The 20,050-nt window shown below is 42.7% G+C and overlaps 1 protein-coding gene across 1 annotated transcript in view; it reads left to right on the top strand.

Moving 5' to 3' along the window:
- The window catches only part of lsp1a (lymphocyte specific protein 1 a), a 59,161-nt gene extending 40,675 nt beyond the window's left edge, over positions 1-18,486 (top strand). Inside the window, exons 7-13 of the mRNA XM_034177327.1 lie at positions 4,869-4,912; positions 6,562-6,640; positions 6,876-7,013; positions 7,481-7,582; positions 8,007-8,093; positions 8,282-8,387; positions 17,725-18,486. Coding sequence (XP_034033218.1) covers positions 4,869-4,912; positions 6,562-6,640; positions 6,876-7,013; positions 7,481-7,582; positions 8,007-8,093; positions 8,282-8,387; positions 17,725-17,741 — 573 coding nt within the window. The 3' untranslated portion in view covers positions 17,742-18,486. The remainder of the gene's footprint in view (positions 1-4,868; positions 4,913-6,561; positions 6,641-6,875; positions 7,014-7,480; positions 7,583-8,006; positions 8,094-8,281; positions 8,388-17,724) is intronic.
- Positions 18,487-20,050: the final 1,564 nt, after the last annotated feature.

Here is a 20,050-nt window from a genome sequence, read left to right on the forward strand (position 1 = left end):
AGCAGTCCCTTAGGGCCCCTTCACACATAGTGTGAATTTGTTTGAAGTGTGCATGAAGCAGGAATTGCATGCAAAATGTGTAAAATTGTAGCTGCCTCGGCACACCAGCGGCTGAAAGACAGAGTGTGCGCTGTACGAGTTCATTGAACCCTCTCACGGCAGGTGTCGGCCAAATTCCAGGTGACACACACGAACATCTAACACCGCTCGCATGGCACTTAGAAAATGTGTGACCATTCGCACTATTAGTATGAAAACAGTCAGCAGACGATCACTGTCGAGCCGGATTTGAAATTTGTCTAAGTGCCCCCACGATTGTGGAGTTGTCGAGTGCACATGTGACGTGCCAGAGTGTCGGCTCCCCCAACAACACGTGTGTGTGGTTTGCGCGCCCTACCGCAGGCGAGGCGCCTCTCATCTGATCACAGAGCGACACCTTGGTCTGTGCGCTGACAGGACAGGGGGCGTGGCAGCTGTTGACAACTCTGGTCCTGGACATCGGAGCTGCAGAACATGCACTGTGTTTTGACGGACATGCACGTCTGTATGCTTGTTGTCCTCACATCAAAATACATAAAAACATACGAGGGTAGGCTGAAAAGTTCTAAGGCTCACCAAGAAGGAGAAATGCCATTTCAGTAAAACTTGGCATGTATTAAGTTCAACTCTTCTGATGACTGTGTTATTTTCTTCCAGGTTGTGAGGTAGTTTGTGGTTCATAGCCAGGTTTGAAAGTTTGTGGTAGAGGGAAACGGCAAAAATGGACAAAATCTGGCATCATGGTGTGATTAAGTACCTGCGTAAGAAGGGGTTAAAGCCCAAGGACATTCATGCGGATATGGTTACTACATTAGGGGATGAAGCTCCCTCCATATCTACAGTGCAGAAGTGGGCAGCTGAATTTAATAGGGGCAGAGAGAGCCTTGAAGATGACCCAAGGTCTGGGCGGCCTGCAACAGCCACAACCCAGAAAAACATTGACCTTGTTCATGAAATGGTGATGGACAACAGACGATCGACGATTAATCAGCTAGCAGATGCTGTGGAATATCCCGTGAGAGAATATAACACATTCTGCATGAAGAACTTGGAATGTCAAAGGTGTCAGCTCGGTGGGTGCCACGTCTTCTGACGCCTGATCAGAAACGCACCAGGCTAGTCATGTCGAAGGCAAACTTGGCGCAATTTGAAGAGGATCCAGCCAATTACATGGAACGTTTTCTTACCCAGGATGAGTGTTGGGTTCACCACTTTGAACCAGAGACAAAAAAACAATCAATGCAGTGGAAACACCCAAGGTCACCACCTCCAAAGAAGGCCAAGGTTGTTTTGTCTGCGGGGAAGGTCATGGTTTCAGTTTTCTGGGATGCCAAGGGCATTGTGTTCATGGACTATCTTGAAAAGGGACAAACCATAAATGGACAGTACTATTCTAACCTACTGAGACAGTTACGAGGCTATTAAAAAGAAGCGACCAGGAAAGCTCACGAAAGGGGTGCTGTTCCATCAAGACAATGCCCCAGCTCACAAATCAACAGTGGCCATGGCCTGGATTCGAACTGGTAGATCACCCACCATACTCCCCTGACTTGGCACCTTCAGACTTTCATCTCTTCCCAAACCTGAAAAAAACTTGGCTGGGAAGCACTGTCGCAGCAATGATGAGGCGATGGCTGCCGTTGAGGACTATTTTGACTCTCAAGATGAAAGCTGCTATGTCAAGGGAATCGAAGCACTCAAGCACTGCTGGAAGAAGTGTGTGGAGTTACAGGGAGACTATGTAGAAAAATAACCCTGAATTTGTTCAATTCGACAATTGCATCATAGTGTCTTAGAACTTTTCAGCCTACCCTCGTATATCGCTTCTGCGACAGGCTGGAAAGTGCGCACACTAATCTTGGTGCAATAAAGATTGGCCATAGATTCCTAAGTTATTTTTGTCAATATGATCAACTTTACCAACTAAAAAATTGTAAACAACAAAAATCGGCACTGACATCACTAATCACTAATAAGTAATCCACCCGTTAAATTCACCACAACAACATTTGTTAATATATTGTCAATGAGTGTCGTGTTCGTAGTAATCCTGGTTGGGTGTGTTATTGCTGGATATAATCCCATACAGAACACAAAATCTAAGAATTCCGCTAAATGTGAGGATTTAGAAAATCTGTGTTAAAGTCTCCACAAACACATAAAAGCTTATTGTTTTTCACTGAACTGTACATCTCAGTCAAATTCACCACAAAAATGTTTATATTCGATCCAGAAACTCTGTAAATACAACTTATAATTATCCATCCAGGGGGCATCCGGAAAAGATGCCCGAGCCACCTCAACCTCTTTCAACTTATAATTATGTTTTTTGATTTTTCGCTTTTCACAAGTAATCTCCACAGTGACACATTCCATAGCGCGATCATAACACCAGAGGAACAAGATGATTAAGTTCAGTAAAAACGGTGTTGAAACATACGGAGTCCACTTACTGTCAGAAAAGAGAGATTCTGTCGACAGAAACAACATTTCTGACATCATGTACAAACGTGTACGTAGGTGTGAAGCTGAAATCAGCGTCTCCCCTCTGGGAGGCGCTACAGATCAGAGTATGAGAAGAACCAGACAGAAGAAGAGTTTGTTTCCACAATGCATCACCCTGATGAACACTGTGTCACTGTAAAAAAGACAAACGCATGCCAAGATATTAGGAACTGTTTATATTCCTGTAAAAGATTTTGCACAAACATGTAGAGCAACTGACACACACACACACACACACACACACACACACACACACACACACACACACACACACACACACACACACACACACACACACACACACACACGGCAGTGTTCCTTGCATTTTGGGTCAAAATCCACAGAACACTGCCATCTACTGGATGGGAGTGTAAATAGCATCCAACTGTCACATGGTTGCTAGAGGTGGGCGATACCGGGAATTTTGTTATTGATCTGATACCAAGTAAATACAGGCCCAGTATCACCGATACCAATACTTTTTCATACTTAAGCTTCATAGATCCAAAGGATCCAAAAGACCTACAATAGAATTTTGCCAAACATTGTACATGACAACAAAATAATTTATTATCACAATCAACATTTTTGTTTAAAAAAATATCACTCAACACAACTTAAAACAAAATCTCCTGAGGTAGAGGGCTGACAAACCACAATACAAGGGTGTGCTGCTCCGTGTTGTGTGACAGCGCAGCGCTGCTCTTACAGAGAGTAGACTTTGATGAATCTGCGTGCACAGCAGTCAGTGCTTGCGGGAGGAAAAAAAAGCTTGAGTATCGATCTTTTTACACGAGGATCGTTCAATATCAATACCAGCGTTGGTATTGATATTATCGATATTAGGATCGATCCACCCACCTGTAATGGTTGCCATTCGGTGTGCTGAATCACACTTATACAGAATTTGCAAATGCCTTTTTAACAAATGAAAAACAAATGACATATTTACAAAAACACATTTATTCATAAAAACCAACACACACATTACAGTAACGTGTGTGTTGGTTTTTACACATAAACAGCCAACCAGTGATGAGGAGGCTCAATTTCCCATAATGCCTTTTGGCATCTGAGTCTTAATGCTGAAACTTTCAGAATTAGTGCATTAATTTAAAACTAAAAGATATTTGTGATATTTTAAATTTGTACAAATGACAGAGTTGATGTTAAAATCAAAGAAACAGCTGGAATTAGTTTGGTTTTTAAATCAAACTACAAGTCAAACCTGCTTTGCCTTTTATGCCCTTTGCCACCTGTCTGGGGCAGGCTATGTCAAAAGTAAATTACTTTTTTTTTCCTTTTTTTTCTAGCAGCCGGGCAGCCAGGTCCCTTCTCATGGGGTCAGGTTGAGCTCAGCTCCTCAAAGCTGCCTGAGTACTGCAAAACATATAACAGACAGACACTAATGTGTGATTTTAGGGTTTACAAATGTTTTTGACCCTTTGGCTTTACTTACTATGCCAGCAAAAAATGTTAGCGAACTAAAAGTTAGCTAAACTAAATTTAGTGGAAGCTAATTGGTCTGCTGATAGTTTTTGAAGTTAGTTGAAAAGTCAATCTGCTAACAAAAAAGTTAGCTTCGCTAATTAGCGGTTAGCAGATTAGCGGAACGGTGCCCACCACTGCTGACAAGGGGCAGGACTGCTTTATGATTACTGACAGATTTCAGCCGGTGTCTTGTCTTTCCATGTCTTTTTGCACCTCTCTCTCTTCAGGTGTTCAATTCTTTTGATGTCCCAGATGTTTGGTCCGTGCTCGTCTCCTGAAAACACCAATGTGGTGGAGACAGCTGCTATGTGGACGTGTCCTCGACCTGGTCTTATCAGTTAAACACTGAGGTGCCTCAGGCTCAGGAGACAAACATACAACAAACTTCTGTTCTGTCGTGGACGGTGACGGTTCTTGGCCATCCAGCACATATCTAGATGACTTCTTAGTCTTCACAATGGTTGAAAATGAGTTCTTAAAGAAGAAACTAAGTCACTTTGAGTGGAGAAACACTTTGAAGACCGAGAAGTCGAGAACTTTCTGACCATGAAAGTGAAGATGAACCATTTGTAAAATCAGTCAGTAGGTGGAACTCTGGTCTTCATGTTTAAATCCTGAGGTCGAACCTGAACTTGCAGAGAAAATAATAATCTCCTCATTGAATTTCTCCAAAATTATCAATATGTGGTGATAGTCGCTCAGTCTTACCCATGATGTTTTGCATGTCCCTTCACCATCTTGGGTGTGGTTCTGAAACATCTGATGAAGGTTGGCTGGCTGGATTCTGTTCAGTGATGCTGAAAACTGACCTCAGTCCTGTTTTTGTTTTTCAGATCTCTGAGAGAACGGAGTCCCTGAGCCGCTCGCTGAAGAAAAGGTGAACGTCCATCTTATGGCGCTGTGTTGAGCTTCTTCTTAAGATAACAGGATTAACGATGATTTGATTATTCTGTAGCTTGAGTTCACTGTTTGACCTCTTGAAGGTTTGAGGTTTTCACAGACATTTATTTAAATTGTGGAATCTGATCTCTGATCTGTTATCTATTTCATTACCGTCATGACAACCCAGGTGTAACTGGACCATGTCAGGCTCATATTGAACTCTGACTTGAGCCCAGTTGCAGGACTGGAGCACCGACATTTGACCCGAGGCTGTTTGAGCAGGGTCAAAGGTCAGCCATCAGGTTTGACTTGTGACTGGTTTTAACTGCGACCAGGTGCAGGTGGCTGGTTTTCTTCTGTCCCTCTGAGGTTCAGCGGCTTCAGACACTAAAGTGTACGATTTTATCTGAAATGACTGAACATGGAGACAGCTTCAGCTTCTTCTTGGTCCAACGGGGATTTCTAATGTTTTGGGTCAGTAAGTCAAAGATATTTATCTAATGTACAAAACTTTGAAAGCCAAAGATCACAGAGTTAAAATGTACAAAGGTTGGATTGGATGAAATTTTTTTTTTTTTTTTTTTTTTTTTTTTTGGAGGGTAAATTTCCAAATTCTCAAACTCTTCAAAGGCTTTTTTGTTCTCAGTGAGTCCACCCCTTCCAGGAACCAGTGACAAATTCATTCATTCATCAGGAAGCCATGAAGCCGGGGTCCTCTGGGCTCACTGTCAGGCATTGGGTTTGGTGTGTCTAGACGTGACCTAAGACACAGGGCCAGGGTCCTCTGGACTCACCGTCGGGCACAAGGTTTGGTGTGTCTAGACCTGATCTAAGACACAGGATGAGGGGCTTCTGGACTTGCCATTAAGTGAACAACTAAAACAAATTCCATAGTTTCTCCAAGTTGCCCTGCTGGAGAGTCAGTTTGTTGGTTCAGTGGTGGTTAGGGCACCTCCTGCTGGATGTTTTTTGGGGGCGATTGCTGACATGGGAGGAGACCTCAGGATAGGATTTAAACAAAACTTCAGGTCTGGAAACATTTTGGGATTATCCAGGAGGCAGGGGATCTGGGTCTCTTTAAGTCCTGAGTTTGAGGTTTTCGCTGCTGTTGTGGGCGGGGCCGTATGTCAGCTACACATATGACACAAATGCCAACATTTACTGCAAAACTACAAAACAGAATTATTCATCAAACTTGACAAGTAGGCCGGGAAACTGAGGCGTTAAAGCTCGGTGGCAGGTTGGTGACCACCGCTGATCCGCTAACAGTCCGTTATGTCCAAAATGGTGACATTATGTCCGTTTAGCCACATTGGCATGTTTTATAAACTTCTGTCCAAAACAAATTGAAAACTGATCCTCAGAGTCGACATTCAGGTGAAAGAGGAGATGCTTTAGACGGTCCTGAGAAGTAGACAACGCTAAGCTAGCCGCGTCATCACGGCTCCGGAGGACGTTTGTGTTCTCGGTCCCGCAGACTGCAGAATACGGCTGAAATCAAAGATCATGAAAATTAAAAAAAAAAACAAAAAAAAATTGATGCTGAAGTTTCATGTTGCCATGGTGACTGTGACTCTTTTCATCTGTGGTGCATCGTGTCCGTTGTGGTTTAATTCATTGTTTCTTGTCTTTTGCATGAAACAGTAACAGCTTGAAAAAGTCGCAGCCTCTCGGTCTGCTGCCGAAGATTGACAAGTTGGAGCAGTACGCCCACGCGGTGGAGGTCAGAGGTCACACTCACACAAGCAAAAACACAAAATCTGAAATCTGCTGCAACCGAAGTCTGAACTTCATGTTTTCTTGAACAAAGACACTGTGAGGAGAGAACGTCCAGATGAGTATCTCCAGTCAGCCGCTGCTGAAGCTTCTTCCTCAACAAAGAGAAAAATGATGTCATAAAGCAGCACTCCTCTTGTCCTGGGCCTGACCTCACGGTTTGTTTTTTGTTTTCTGTCCAGACGTCCCACGAGGCTCGGATCGCGAAAGTGGCGCTTATCGACCTGCCGAGCTCGCCGGAGGTCGTGGCCTCCAAGAAGAACCTGTTTGAGGCTGGAGAAGCTCTAAGCCAAAGTTCTGCCAGAGCAGCTTCCTGTAAGGTGAGAAGAGCCACCGCACAGCAGGTGGCGCTGTACCGGCGCCCGTCCTGCAGAAGCTTCCCGTCACGTCTCGTTGACTTGCGCCGTCCAGATATTCGAAAACATCTTGTTTTAATAACTCTCACAAGCTGAGCTGGTTGTTGCCATCTTGATGGTCACATGACCACGTGGAAAACAAACAAACCAAAAACCTTCAGAAGGACCTTTTGAATTTAGAACCTTGATGTGGAATCTGGATCTTTAGTTTTCTTTATTATAGAAACTAAAAATGCTCCCAGTAATCTCAGCAGTCCAACAAACGATCGTGCAAACTGTTTCAAATTGAAGCTGAAATTTCAGGTCTAATATATATTTTCATTCTTCTGTGTTGGTCCGAACCCGTGGACGAGTTCGTGTTTCGTCAAACAGTTTGTGAGGAAAGTGTTTTAAAGATCTTTAAAATCCTCTTTGTTTTCTTTCTTGATCAGGAGGCTGAGGGGCTGAAGGTAGGCGTGTCCAGCCGCATCACGCAGTGGGTTAAGAGCACGTCGGAAGGCGGCGGCGGCAGACACTCAACCTGCAGATCTGCAGTAAGTTCAGACAGGAAGTGATGTTCGAGTTGTGACATCATCCTGTCATCTGAAAGTCACATGTTCACAAGAAGAATGTGAACACCAAAACTCGGCTCCGCCCACATCCACTGCTTTACCCAAAAACAAACTTCATCTGACGGCTCCCCCTGGTGTCAGAATGCAGTAACACGTGTCAAAACTGTATGTTGAAGAATTTTAGTCACAAAGTGTTTTGGTTGAAAAAAGGATTATTTTAAAATTCTGTTGTTGTTATGCAAACCACAAAATGTAAAAACAAACAAACAAAAACTTGACCTCACTTAAAGCTACCTTTTGAAATAAGGTGTGTGTGTGTGTGTGTGTGTGTGTGTGTGTGTGTTTTTCGGTGTCACAAAAGTGAAGGAGACTGATGTATATTTTCTATTATTCATTGACTTGACAGGACGTGAAGCCCGGTGATGTGATGCAGAAGAAGAACATGTGGGAGATCATCAGCGATTCATCAGGGAGGGCAGGGCAGAGGGCAAAGGTTAAAACACAACTTTATTTTCTAAAATTTATTTCAAGCTATTTTTTTTTTATGTTGCCCAGTTTGAAATCTTAGAAATCAAAACTTGGAGATGTGCTGTTTTGTCTTGAATGTCTGACGCTCCAGAAGTCATGAAATACTATTGTTTGCCCTTTGACCTTTTGAACTGAACGAGCGTGTCTCTTCAGGGCTCAGCAGGCAGCAAACGATACAAATTTGTGGTCACTGGTCACGGCAAGTATGAGAAGGTCTGCGTGGACAAGGACGGAGATGAATTCACTCACGGAAAGTCTGGTGAGAGGTCACCTGGCCACGCCCCCATCAATGATGTCACTGCAGCAAATACATGAACTCAGTAACTTTTTAAATATGTAATTAGAATTAAATTAAATTTGAGCAATAACTTAAAAAAATATTATTTAGAGTGTAAATGCCAATAATTAAAATGATTTCTTCAGCACCTGTTTCTTAATGAAAACTCGTTAAGTGTCAGATCACATTTAAATATTTTGAGTATTTCACATAAAATTTCTTGCAAGTTTTCTTGTTTCTGCTAAATTTTGAGAGAAAAAAGTAAATGCAGTTCAAAAGTGGCTCCGCTCAACACGTTGGCTCGTTTTCTTAAGTTCTTCTGTGCTGACACAGAAATGGATCTGAAAATGAATCAGTTTTGTTTGCAGGTATTTATAACATACATGTCAACCCCTTTGAGGGTCCACCTGTATAACCAAGTGAGAAAATCCATAAAATCAACACAAAATCCTTCTAACCTCCAAATCGCACCAAAATCAGTTTTATTACAGTACACACAGCCACATAGCGGTGTCACATAACTGGGTTTTTGTCCACATATTATGAGTTGCCACAATGACATTAAAGTCAGGATCATTAGTTTTTCCTCCACAGTTGAATTTCAAACAATAGAGATCTAGTATTCATGTGTCAAGATGAATTTTATAGAACGGAATATGTCAAATTTATTTTTTACAGAAACAAGAACTGTGTGTCACTCGTGGAAATACATTAATAAAATCATGAAAAATAAATCAAATGTAATGAACAAAATAAAACATACCTCAAAACTTCATCAAGTGTATCGACAATCGCCTCACCAGTGCCGATGTTGCAGACGGGCATGTCAATGATCCTCGACTTCACCCCGTGCGTTTATTAGGGATGGGTATCAATAAGATTATATCGATATCATTATCAATTCCGCTTATCAATCTGATTCCTTATCGATACATCTTGATATTTTTTGTGTACTAAAAGTAGGCTTTACAGGTTTTCTATTTCAGCGAGTCAAAGAGCTTTTTCTTATCGTGCACCTGCTCTGTGGAACAGTCTTCCTGCGACCGTGAGGCAGTTGGAGTCTGTGGACATTTTTAAGTCAATCCTTAAAGCCTATTTTTCTCTTTCTTATGAATACTTTTTTTTTATCTGTTTTATTCTTTTACTTCTGTTTTTAAATTTTATTTGTTTATTTTAATTTATGTTGAACTGTTCTGTGTGAGGAGCCTTGAGACGGCTTTTGTTGTGATTTGGCGCTTTATAAGCCGATTGAATTGAACAACATTTTACTGAGTCTTAAAGTAAATAAATATGAAATTGGTCACTGGATCCTTAAACTTTGGACATAATAAACTCTACATGGTGGATCCTTGATCTCTGGACATAAATATTAATAAACAAAATCTGTAGTTTTTGTCAAAAGCATTTCCTTTCAGACATAATTGGCATGAATGTCTTTCCATATATCTGAGCTGAGCTCTTACAGCTGACTGTGCTGCACGTCAGCATCAGTTTAATTCATAAAGAACACAGGACGTCTCATTTTGGGAAGAAAAAAAGAACGTTTTAGTAGTTTATTTTCTGTATTACTGCATTTGGAAAGAGGTGTCATTTTATTTAAAGCGGCAGAGGTGTCAAATAACGAAGTACAAATACTTCGTTACTGTACTTAAGTACACTTTTTAGGTATCTATACTTTACTCCTTTACTTATTTTTCTGCCTACTTCTGACTTCTACTTATTACATTTTCACACAAGTATCTGTACTTTCTATTCCTTACATTTTTAAAACAAACAGCCTCGTTACTCTTGGCTTCAGTTTAATGTTTATATATATTTCACGTCATGTGCGCCTGTAATCAACTGTTCTGCAGCGCGGCTTTGCTTTGAACCGTGAACCAATCGAAGCAGTGGTTCGCAGATTGAAGCAATGCTTCGACCTATTGCTTCGTTTATTCTTTCTTTTGCTTAATTTTCCCCCGCTAAAACCCTAAAGAGTATACTTCTGTGAGTATTATTTACCTTTTCTATGTTAAACCGACCTGTTATGGTCTTCTGAAACAGTTGATCGATGTATTTTATAACTTAAAAATGGGAGCGACACTAACGCGTTAGCATGTCTATGGCATTTTCAATGTTAAAACTTAGCATTAAGTAGTTGCAGCTCTCATCGCGTTCGGGTGCATTTGTTTTCAAATTGTAATTTCTTAAATTTATTTTTGTTTATATATTAATAATCTAATGATTATTATATACAATTTTAGAGAAAGAGGCAAAAAGAACCTGAATAGAAACACAACAGAAAATATAAAAGCAACTAACAATGAACATACATAAATAAATACATACATAAATGTTTCCTGTGAACACCTAGTGACTCTCATACCTCCACTTCATCCCTGTTTTATTTAAGTTTAATGACAGTTTGTTTTGGTCAAACCATATTTTCAGTTTGTTAATTTCTTCAGTGATTTACTCCAGAACTTTCTGCCAAACTAGAAAACTGCTGCATCCTAGTAAGAGCAGAATACTACTGGAATGAATTTGCATAAGGAAAGTTGTGGGGGTTTTTTTCCTTCACTAAATGGATGCTGCACTCACTCCAGTTTATCGTCTGGAATAGTCCCAGATTGCATTTCAGAGCTTCTAGAATTGAAACATTTTCGTGCAGGTGGTGTTGGGGAGTAATTTTGGGTTTTGGGTCTTGGGCCACATGTAGAACGAATCAGTTTTTAAATTAAGCGTTCAATTCATATAGTGGCATCTACTTTTTTTTTTTTAAGGTTACTTTATACTTTTATACTTTAAGTAGGTTTTGGAGCACATACTTTTTCACTTTTACTTGAGTAAAGAGGTCAAGTTGATACTTCAACTTTTACCAGAGTGTTTTTAAACTGCAGTATCTATACTTCTACTTAAGTAACAAATGTGTGTACTTTTGACACCACTGTAAAGCGGCAATTTGAAGTTATTAATTCCGACTGGACTCTCAGCAGAGAGCCATGCAGCTGCGCGACTCCAAACGCATGGAACGGAGGACGATTCTCGTTTCTTGACTGCAACAAGACCGCTGCAAACCAAACCCTGAACATCTGTAAGAATCTAATTGGTACGTCCATATGACTCTGAAACTCGGAAAAATCCGTATAATTTACGGACAATCCGTATAGGTTGACGTGTGTTATAAGAAAATAATTCAAAGAACAAATGTGTTGGATCAGGGAGCATGTCAGTGGGTCCTGGATGACAACCACAACCGCTCCACAGGAACAGTCTACTCACTGCAGCCAGGGGGACTGTGGGCATGTCCTTGACCTTCTCCAGTCTCTGGGGTCCTCAACACTGAGGGACCTGTGTGCTAGATCATGTCCAGAGAAAAACACCACATGGACCCAAGGATCCTCCACAGAGACCTGGTACCAAAGACGTCCAGTCACCATCGGGCACCCGTTAGAGTCAAAGTCTGACAAGCTGAAAGGCAGCACCAGGACCCTAAAGACTTGGACCTTCATTCTCCGGCAAAGACAGAGTCACCAAACACCACTGACCATCAGACCAGGTGGCCGCCCCACTGAGGCCGGTCTGCTTCGGGTTTCTTCCTACAAGCAAAACCTGCTGAGGCTGTTTTTCCTCACTGCTGGCAGTGTGTTGCTCGTGGGCTGGGTGAGGGTCAAACCCTAAGCACCCTGAGGTGACTTGTGTCCTCAGTTGGTTTTCACTTTAACTCCTTTTCATGAAAAACTAAAACGCTGATCTCCATTTAATTAACTGAGCGACTTGTGCAGACAGCAGGCTGATTATTTAATGCAATCTGTTATTTTATAATTATATTAAATTAAATGAATTTAATTTCTAATCTATATTTTAATGTGATAAAAGAAGAGAAAGATGTAAAAGCTTTATTATGAAATGACATCACAAAGCAGAAGCTGTTTAATTACAACATAAAGACTTTAAGACATTTGTGGCTCTATTTCAAACTAAGTAGACAGCAGCCGGCGTCTCGCCGTCCCAGCGTCTTTCTCTGACTACACGCCTGTACATTAAACACGCTGCACCTTTGGGGTTTAACTAGCAGTGAACCCTCTCGCCGTTCGGTTAAAGTCCTTTGGTTCCTCGTCTTTGGTTTTGCGCCCGATCAGACCCATCTCAAACACGGTGGAGATCTTGGTGACCGGCCTGGACGCCGCCTCCTTCAGCTTCTTGGCGTCAAACCTCGGACTAAAGAGCAGCACAGGCAGCCGGTACACAAACGAGGGCACTTCTTTGACCTTGCCCTTCTTCTCCTCCTCCTTCTCGTCCTCGCTCCTGTTGAGCTCAATCTGGTGCATGATGCTCTCTTTAGTAGAAAACATCTGGAAGAGGACAGCGTCCCACATCTTGGTTGCCTTTGGAGTGCCTTTGGTTTGTTCGTCCTCCTGAGAGCCGGGTTTGGCACCCAACTTCCCATCAGCCTTCTTGTCTTCACTCTGGTCCTGCTCACTCATTTCCTTCTGAATACCCGAGTCTGGAAACTTGGGCTCCTCTTGCTCCACCACCATGTGCTTCTTGAGTCGAGACCAACCGCTCAGTGTGGACTTGACGCCTTTTGCTTTTGTAGCTTTCGGAAGCAGTGCAGCTGCTGGGGGCGACTCACTGGCTTCCGTGGCCGACTTTGCTTTCTCTTTGGTCTCAGGTCTTGGTGGTTCGACAGGCTCCATTTTCTTCTCCACTGACTCTTTTTGATCTAAAACTTCAGACTTCTTCTCAGTTCCATCTTTGTTCTCTGCACTTTGGACTTTCTCCTTGCCTAAAAGTTTTCTTACTACCTTCAGAGGGTCTTGACTCTTTTCAGAGCTTTTGGTTTTATATCTTCATGAGCGGTTTTTGCCTCGTTCTGTTTCTCGGCACTTTTCGTCTCTGCCGCTGAAGGTCCGAGTTTTATTTTTTCTTGGATTGCAGGCTGATCTGACGCCACCTTGATTTCCTGTGGCGTTACTATTCTTTCTATGACAACAACAATACTAGGAACTAACGGGGTGCCGGGGCCCTTGTCATCTTGTAGAGGGGTTTCATCTTTCATGGCTGGATCCTGTCTTGGTATTTTAGATTGTGTTGGCTCCTCTCCTGAAGTTTTAACCTCTTCCTGAGAAGGTGTCTTAGATGCTGTGATACCAAATGCTGGTGAGTAAGTTTTGATTCCACCATAAGCAGCATACTCGGCCGGTGTCAGTCCACAATATGCTGACTTTGATTTTTGGGTCACCTGAGTTGGGGTTTTAGGCCTTTGAAATGCTACAGGGGACCTGCCTGAGGGCGATGAGCCACGTGTAGGTGTTCTTGGTCTTTTGTAGCCTGTTGCTGCAGTTATAAGTCTTGATGCCTCGTATGTTGGGGTTCTAGACCTCTGGTAGCCAGAGGGACTTGCTGCTGGTAACATTGGCTCAGTTGGACTTGGAGGCCTTTGCGGTCCCAGCTGAGCAGCTGGGATCTGTTGAACTGTTTGCTCAGGCTCTGACTCGAGCTTCGTAATACTTTCTTGGATTGGTTTCACTACGAGTGACTCTGCTGGTGCCACGTCAATGTGAACGTCACCGTTCGGGGTTCTTTTGTCAAAGTCGGGCTCCACACTGAGGGGGGCAGTCAAACTGCTGGCAGCAGACTCCAGTTTGGGTGGTTCTGGTCTCTCCGTATCTGCAGTGCTTTGTATTACTGCAAATAATAGAGGATTGGGTTTTGAGACTTCAAAGACGGGCGTGGTTGTCCGTGTCACATAGTTTGCTGGGGTCCTGGGGCGTCCTGTGGACGTTTTTGATGCTTCAAACTCATAAGTTGGTGTCTTCACTCTGATTTCAGATGTTTGCATCTTTCTTTTCACATCAGATGTTGAAGTTATGACTCTGCTTGTTTCTTCTGTTGGTGGAGCTCTTCTCATTTCTTTGGTCGGTGTCATTCCTCTTTGTGCTTCTGAGCTCCTTCTTGGTTGGGAATCTGCACCCAACAGAGGAGATGGTGGCGTTGGTGCCGTACCTCTTTGGATGTCAGTTGTTGGAGTCAGACCTCTTGGCGTTTCTGTCAGTATTTTTACTGGAGGTACTGTGCTGCCAATAGACGTTAACTCAGGGGTGTCGAACACCGGCGGTGTCCTGGATGTTTCATAGTACGACGTGTTCGCCGTGTACATCCTAATTTGAGGGACATCAAACATTGGTTTGGGGGATCTGGATTGCTCTGTTGCTTTAAACGTTGGACGAGGACTCTTTGGTTTGATGAGGGGGGTCAACACAGTGAGGGGTCTTGTCACAGCTTGACCTCCTGTTGCTGTAAAAGGAACTGGACCTAGTCTCGAGTGCTTCTGCTGTGGGACCACCATTTCAGCAGGTTCTAGACCAGAATAGCTCTCAGCAAAAGCTGCTACTTTGTCTTCACCAGCCAATACTGTCACCTCAGACACAAAGGAACTTGGGACAGATATTTTAGATCCTGGGGACTGGGCGACTGGCCCCTGAACTGGTGAGGCTCCAACCAGGTAAGAACCTGTGAGTACCTGATGTGAGAAAGATAGTGATGGAATCGCTGCTGTCTGAGGTGAGAACCTCACCGGTTTGTCATACATTGCTCGCTGTGGGTAAGGGGATGCCACATGTTGGTACAGCGGTCTGATGGCGAAGCGAGGGTGCTGTGGGACGCCATAATGTGGTGTTTCAGGGGTCTTAGGAGGGGTGGAGTGGTCACTGTGCTCCTGGTCTGGACTGGCTTCATCTACAGGGGAAAGGCTGGAGCGGAACGGCGCCACGGACTGTGACACCTGAACAGAAGACTTTTTCTTGGCGCTCCGCTTGAGCAGTTTCTGAAGACGGACATTGTCCTTTCCAGGTTTGGGCAGCAGGGGGGGAGGGTACTGCTGGTAATACAGACCAAAATGTGTGAAGGTGCTGTAAGTGACAGCCATGGGTGTGTCAGGCCCCTGGAAAGAAAAATGAAAGTCAGCAAGACAGTGACCCTGAAAATATCCCAAATACCCCCAAATTACACATGACGCTGCATTGTTTCTGTCATTATTGCCAATCACAGATTTTTAATGCATTAATTTTCTGCTGCTTATCTGAGTTCTGCATCATGGTGACAGCAAATTAAGCAGCTCATTCCACTCTTCCCTATCCATGCCCAAGTCCCGTAACCCTTCTTGGGGAATCCCAAGGTGTTGCCAAAGTAGCTGGGAAATATAATCTCTCCAGCGTGTCCTGGATCTTCCCCGAGGTCTCCTCCCAGTTGGGTGTGTCTGGAAGGCTTCCATAGGCAGACCACCAGGTTTCCCTAGGTGTCCTCACCAGATGTTTGAATCACCTCAACTGGCTCCTTTCGATGTGAAGAAGCAGCGGCTCTCCTCTGAGTCCCTCCCAGATAGTTGAGCTTCTCACCCTGTCCAGGAATGTAAGACCAGATACTTGACAGAGGAATCTCATTTCTGCTGCTCATATCTGTGATCTTCTTCTTTCATTTTACCCAAAGTTCTTGACTGTAGGTGAGGACAGGCGCATAAATCGACTCGGAAACTGAGAGACTTCTGGTGCATAAAACGAGATGATGATTTCTGGTATTTATTGTTTAACTCCAGTATGCTGTGATCACCTGTAAAACAGAGCAATCACAGCGTACTGGAGCTGAAAAATAACTAATGATGAACCTTTAATGCAGACTGAGTTGAGACTTGAGGTAAAAATCAGCTGCAGGAAATAGTTTTTTTTTGGTTCCTGTTTTTAAGGGTCCAAACATTGCTGGAGATGTTTCCAAGTGTTCTGTACCTGTTGTAGTTCAGTTAAATAAATCATTAGAGAGTTTGGTAAATCTCTCTAAAGCAGCATGAAGATGAGTGAGGGAAGCCACCAAACAGCCCACAAATAGGAATGTCCCGAGCCCAGTGATGTATTCAGAATCAGCCCAGTCAAAGTGACATTTGATGAATCGGTATCTGATCAATTAAACCCAAGTCACTAAATAAGTGTGCATTTCGTCTCACTTGGTTCCTTTGCATGATGCCAGTGGAGCGAGCAGCCAGTCAGCACTGCTGCTACACGACGGAGCCGCTCGTTTTAAAAGCACGCTAATGTTGTTCTTTGCGTCATATAAACACCAAGTTTATTTTCTTCACACAACTGGTAAATGTGCAGATCTGTCTCGCTCTGTTTGATAAGGTTTTTGCAGACAGTGACAGACGCTGCCCTCCGTCAGTGCTGCTGTGGGTCTGTTTCTGATGGATGGTGTGTGTGATATAACCTCTCCAGCCAATCAGGTCGAGTTTCCACATAAATGAATGAGTTCTTGTGGTTGTGGTGTCTGTTTTCAAAGACATTACAGGCATGAAGCCAGAAGGGGTGGGGGGGGGGGGGGGACAGAAGCCCCCCACGCGGAGTACAGGTACACTTGTGAAGATATTTTAAAATTTTTTATACATAATCATCATTGTAATTAAAGACTATTTTTAAGAACTAAAACATTCAGTCAATATTACTGACTGTTTTAGTTTTACTACTACGATCCCGCACCGTGTGGTGGGTTTGTGGGGCTGCCCACTGCCCCTTGTGGTTGGATTGTATAAATGTTATTATGATGGTTAAATGCAGAGGTGTATTCTTGTATGGTGGGGGGTGGGAGGCACCCACCATACATTAAAAGAAAAGATGCAAAGAAGAAAACAAAAGATGCAAAGAAAAAAAAATACAAAAAAAGAAAACGGTAAAAAACTGAGACTTTGAAGTTATTGTTTAATAATTGTGTGTCTTCACTCAGTCTCATTAACAGTTACAAAAACACTCACTTCATCGTCTTGTACAAAGTAATGAGCGATATGGTTTATGAATATTTTAATTGCAAAGTTGACGTTATGTTCATATTCATGATGGAAAAAGTTGCTTGTGCTAGTAAATTATTTTTTTAAATATCAGTGACAGTATTATGTTGTCATTGCACAAATGAGCAGACTGCCCAATTGTGATGACCCCCCCCCCCACTTAGAATTTCTGGTTCCACTTCACACTTCATTCACTAACTCAGTCATGAAGTGGAATTAATGAGCCACATAAAACTATTTTGATTTTTCTAAATTAATAAAGCGTAAAGGAGCAGATTGAAGGTATATAACGTGCACATTAACGTGTTTGTTTTCTGCTCCGTGTCATATCGAAGGTCACATGACTCCAGAGCAGCGTTTCTTTAAAAAGGAAACGAAATGAAATGGAATAAACTCTGACCGACTTCTCAACACTTTGTGATTAATTGGAGTTACATTAAAAAAAAAAACTGCGTTTAACGCTTTAGATGGTTTCTGTCTAACTCTTGTTCTTTTCTTTTGGTCTTTCAGAGTTTTCGGATTGCTGATGTGGTTTCTTTGGATCTTGATGAGAAACAGCAGCAGCTTTTACAGATTTGATATTTCACAGTTCACTGATGAATCACCTTTTTCTTGTTACTATGTAATGTTTTTTTTTTCATAAGTGTTACTTGTTGCTTTAAATTCTTAGTGTGTCTGCAGAAAGTTTACTTGCGTCACAGCTGCCGTGTGACCTCAGAGGACATGCCCATTTCCAGCAACAGGCAGAGACGAGCGACCTGAAGATGTTTGGTTTTTTTATGCATCACTTCAGTATTTTTGACTTAAAGTTCATAATCAGATTTCAAACCACTTTATGATCCATATTAACCTGCTGAAATGTGAACACGACCCCTCTAAAAAAGTTTTATATTTCGGTTTCCTCTTTGATATGTTGTTTATAAATATCCTAAAATCAAGCATTGCTTATCTCTGATTGATTGATTGTATGACACGTTAGATTTTCCAATCATGTAGAATTAATCAGTCTTTGATATTAATCTGTTGGACGCTCCAGGAAAATGACGCACTTTGTCCAAAATGTTTGATTTTTCAGAACACTGATATTATTGACTCCGCTGGCTGATCTTGGATCAAAGCCAATGATCTGAGATCAGCTGATCACAGATGGGCTGATGATCTGAGATCAGCTGACGTCACATTCTGGGCGTTTGGATAAAAACTCTCTGGTGCCTTCAGACATTTCAAACGAACTTTCTCTTGTGTATTTCTCAATTAAATTAATTTCCTGCTGAAGAAATGCTGCCTGTCTTGTTTTTGTGGAGTTTGAGGCTTGTGTGCACAAAAGCTGGTTAGGAGACGCTGATTGTTAGTCCTTTGAGAGAATTATTTGATGCAGATGTTCATTTTGGGGTTTTCTGATCGAGTCCCTGTGGACTCCCAGGAAGGGGAAACGGTTTAAGACAAATGCACAAAATGACGTCCTTAATGCCACTTTCCCTGCATTTTGTCAAAGTTGTTCTTTGTCCAAAAGACTTCCGGTGTCGTCGACTGAACGACTCCCACACAAAAATCAGTCCACCTGCCTTTACCGCGCATTGTGCATGCATCAGCTGTGGTTCACTGATTATCACCTCTTTTCTGCTTCAAACTGACTTTAGAATGATTTAAGAGGTTTTACTTTGTCATCTGATGGTTAATAATCACATGAATCCATTTGATCAGTTTGGGTGAAGAGACTCGGTCTCAGACAAGCTGCTGAGCTCCGAGATGACGCGTGTGCAGTGAAGACAGAGCGGACTGATTTTTAGGGGTGGACCGTTCGGTCTGCGGCACCAGGTCTCATAACCTTGGTGACTTTTTGGGGGGGGGGGGGGGGGGGGGGTCTCGTCAGAAACTAAAGGATGTCCATATTTGTGTTGGTGCTCGTTAACGTCGCTGTGATGACTAGCGTCACGACTGGAAGCTGGTAAATGTTGCTAACTGCAACTGGCTTCACCACGCTACAAACTGAGCAGTAAATTAAAAGACGATTTGTCCTCTTCTATAGAGCGTCTCAAGCTCATGGTGTTTCCGTCGCAGTCGACGTGCTAAAATCTTTCAGGCGTCCAGTTTGTTTTCCAACTGTGTGTGGAAGCTGCAGTGCGTTTATCGTGGGTGTGACGTCATTCCCAACCTCGAATTCTGATGTCTGAGGTAAAAAAAAAAAGTTTTGATAAATTAGTCGTCATGCAGCATTTTAAAAAAGTGACTTGGAATCAAAGAAAAAGCTGATATTTTGTGGCTTTCACCTATAGGCATAAGAAGAATAATGACAATTTAATGTCTCATAATAATGGCTGGTACGTATCTGTGCATCTGTCACAGCGGGTTCTCAACCCCTCAGCAGTCGACGGGCTGATCTGCTCAAAATTTGCCATGAGGGTGCGGCTGTGGGTGGAGCAAAGCATGAAACGATATTGTTATGGTCAGGCCGCAACCCTGAAAGTTACTGGGGGCTGGAGAAAAAAAAAAACAAACCTTTTCCCTATGAAACCCAACTCAGCCAGATTTGGTGGACGGGTTCTGTTGTGTGTTGCCTGGTACATGTCTAAATTAGGTCACGAGCCGGCCGGAACCCTGAAAGTTAATGGGGTCAGAAAAATACACCACGTCCTAAAATGCTTCAACATTCGGTGGTCAAAATAAAAACCATTTATCTGTAAATCTGAGCTGCTGATCCACAGGGTCATGAGTGTCAGTCTCATTCTCTTTACAAATCACAGGTTTATTTTGTGAGAAACTGTTCAGTCTTCCCCACTAACCCTCATTTAGGACTTTAAATCATGAGTGGCTCCCGGTTTGTGTGTAATTTGGT

Source organism: Thalassophryne amazonica, chromosome 8 (genome assembly GCF_902500255.1).
Source record: "Thalassophryne amazonica chromosome 8, fThaAma1.1, whole genome shotgun sequence".
Classification (NCBI taxonomy): Eukaryota; Metazoa; Chordata; class Actinopteri; order Batrachoidiformes; family Batrachoididae; genus Thalassophryne; species Thalassophryne amazonica.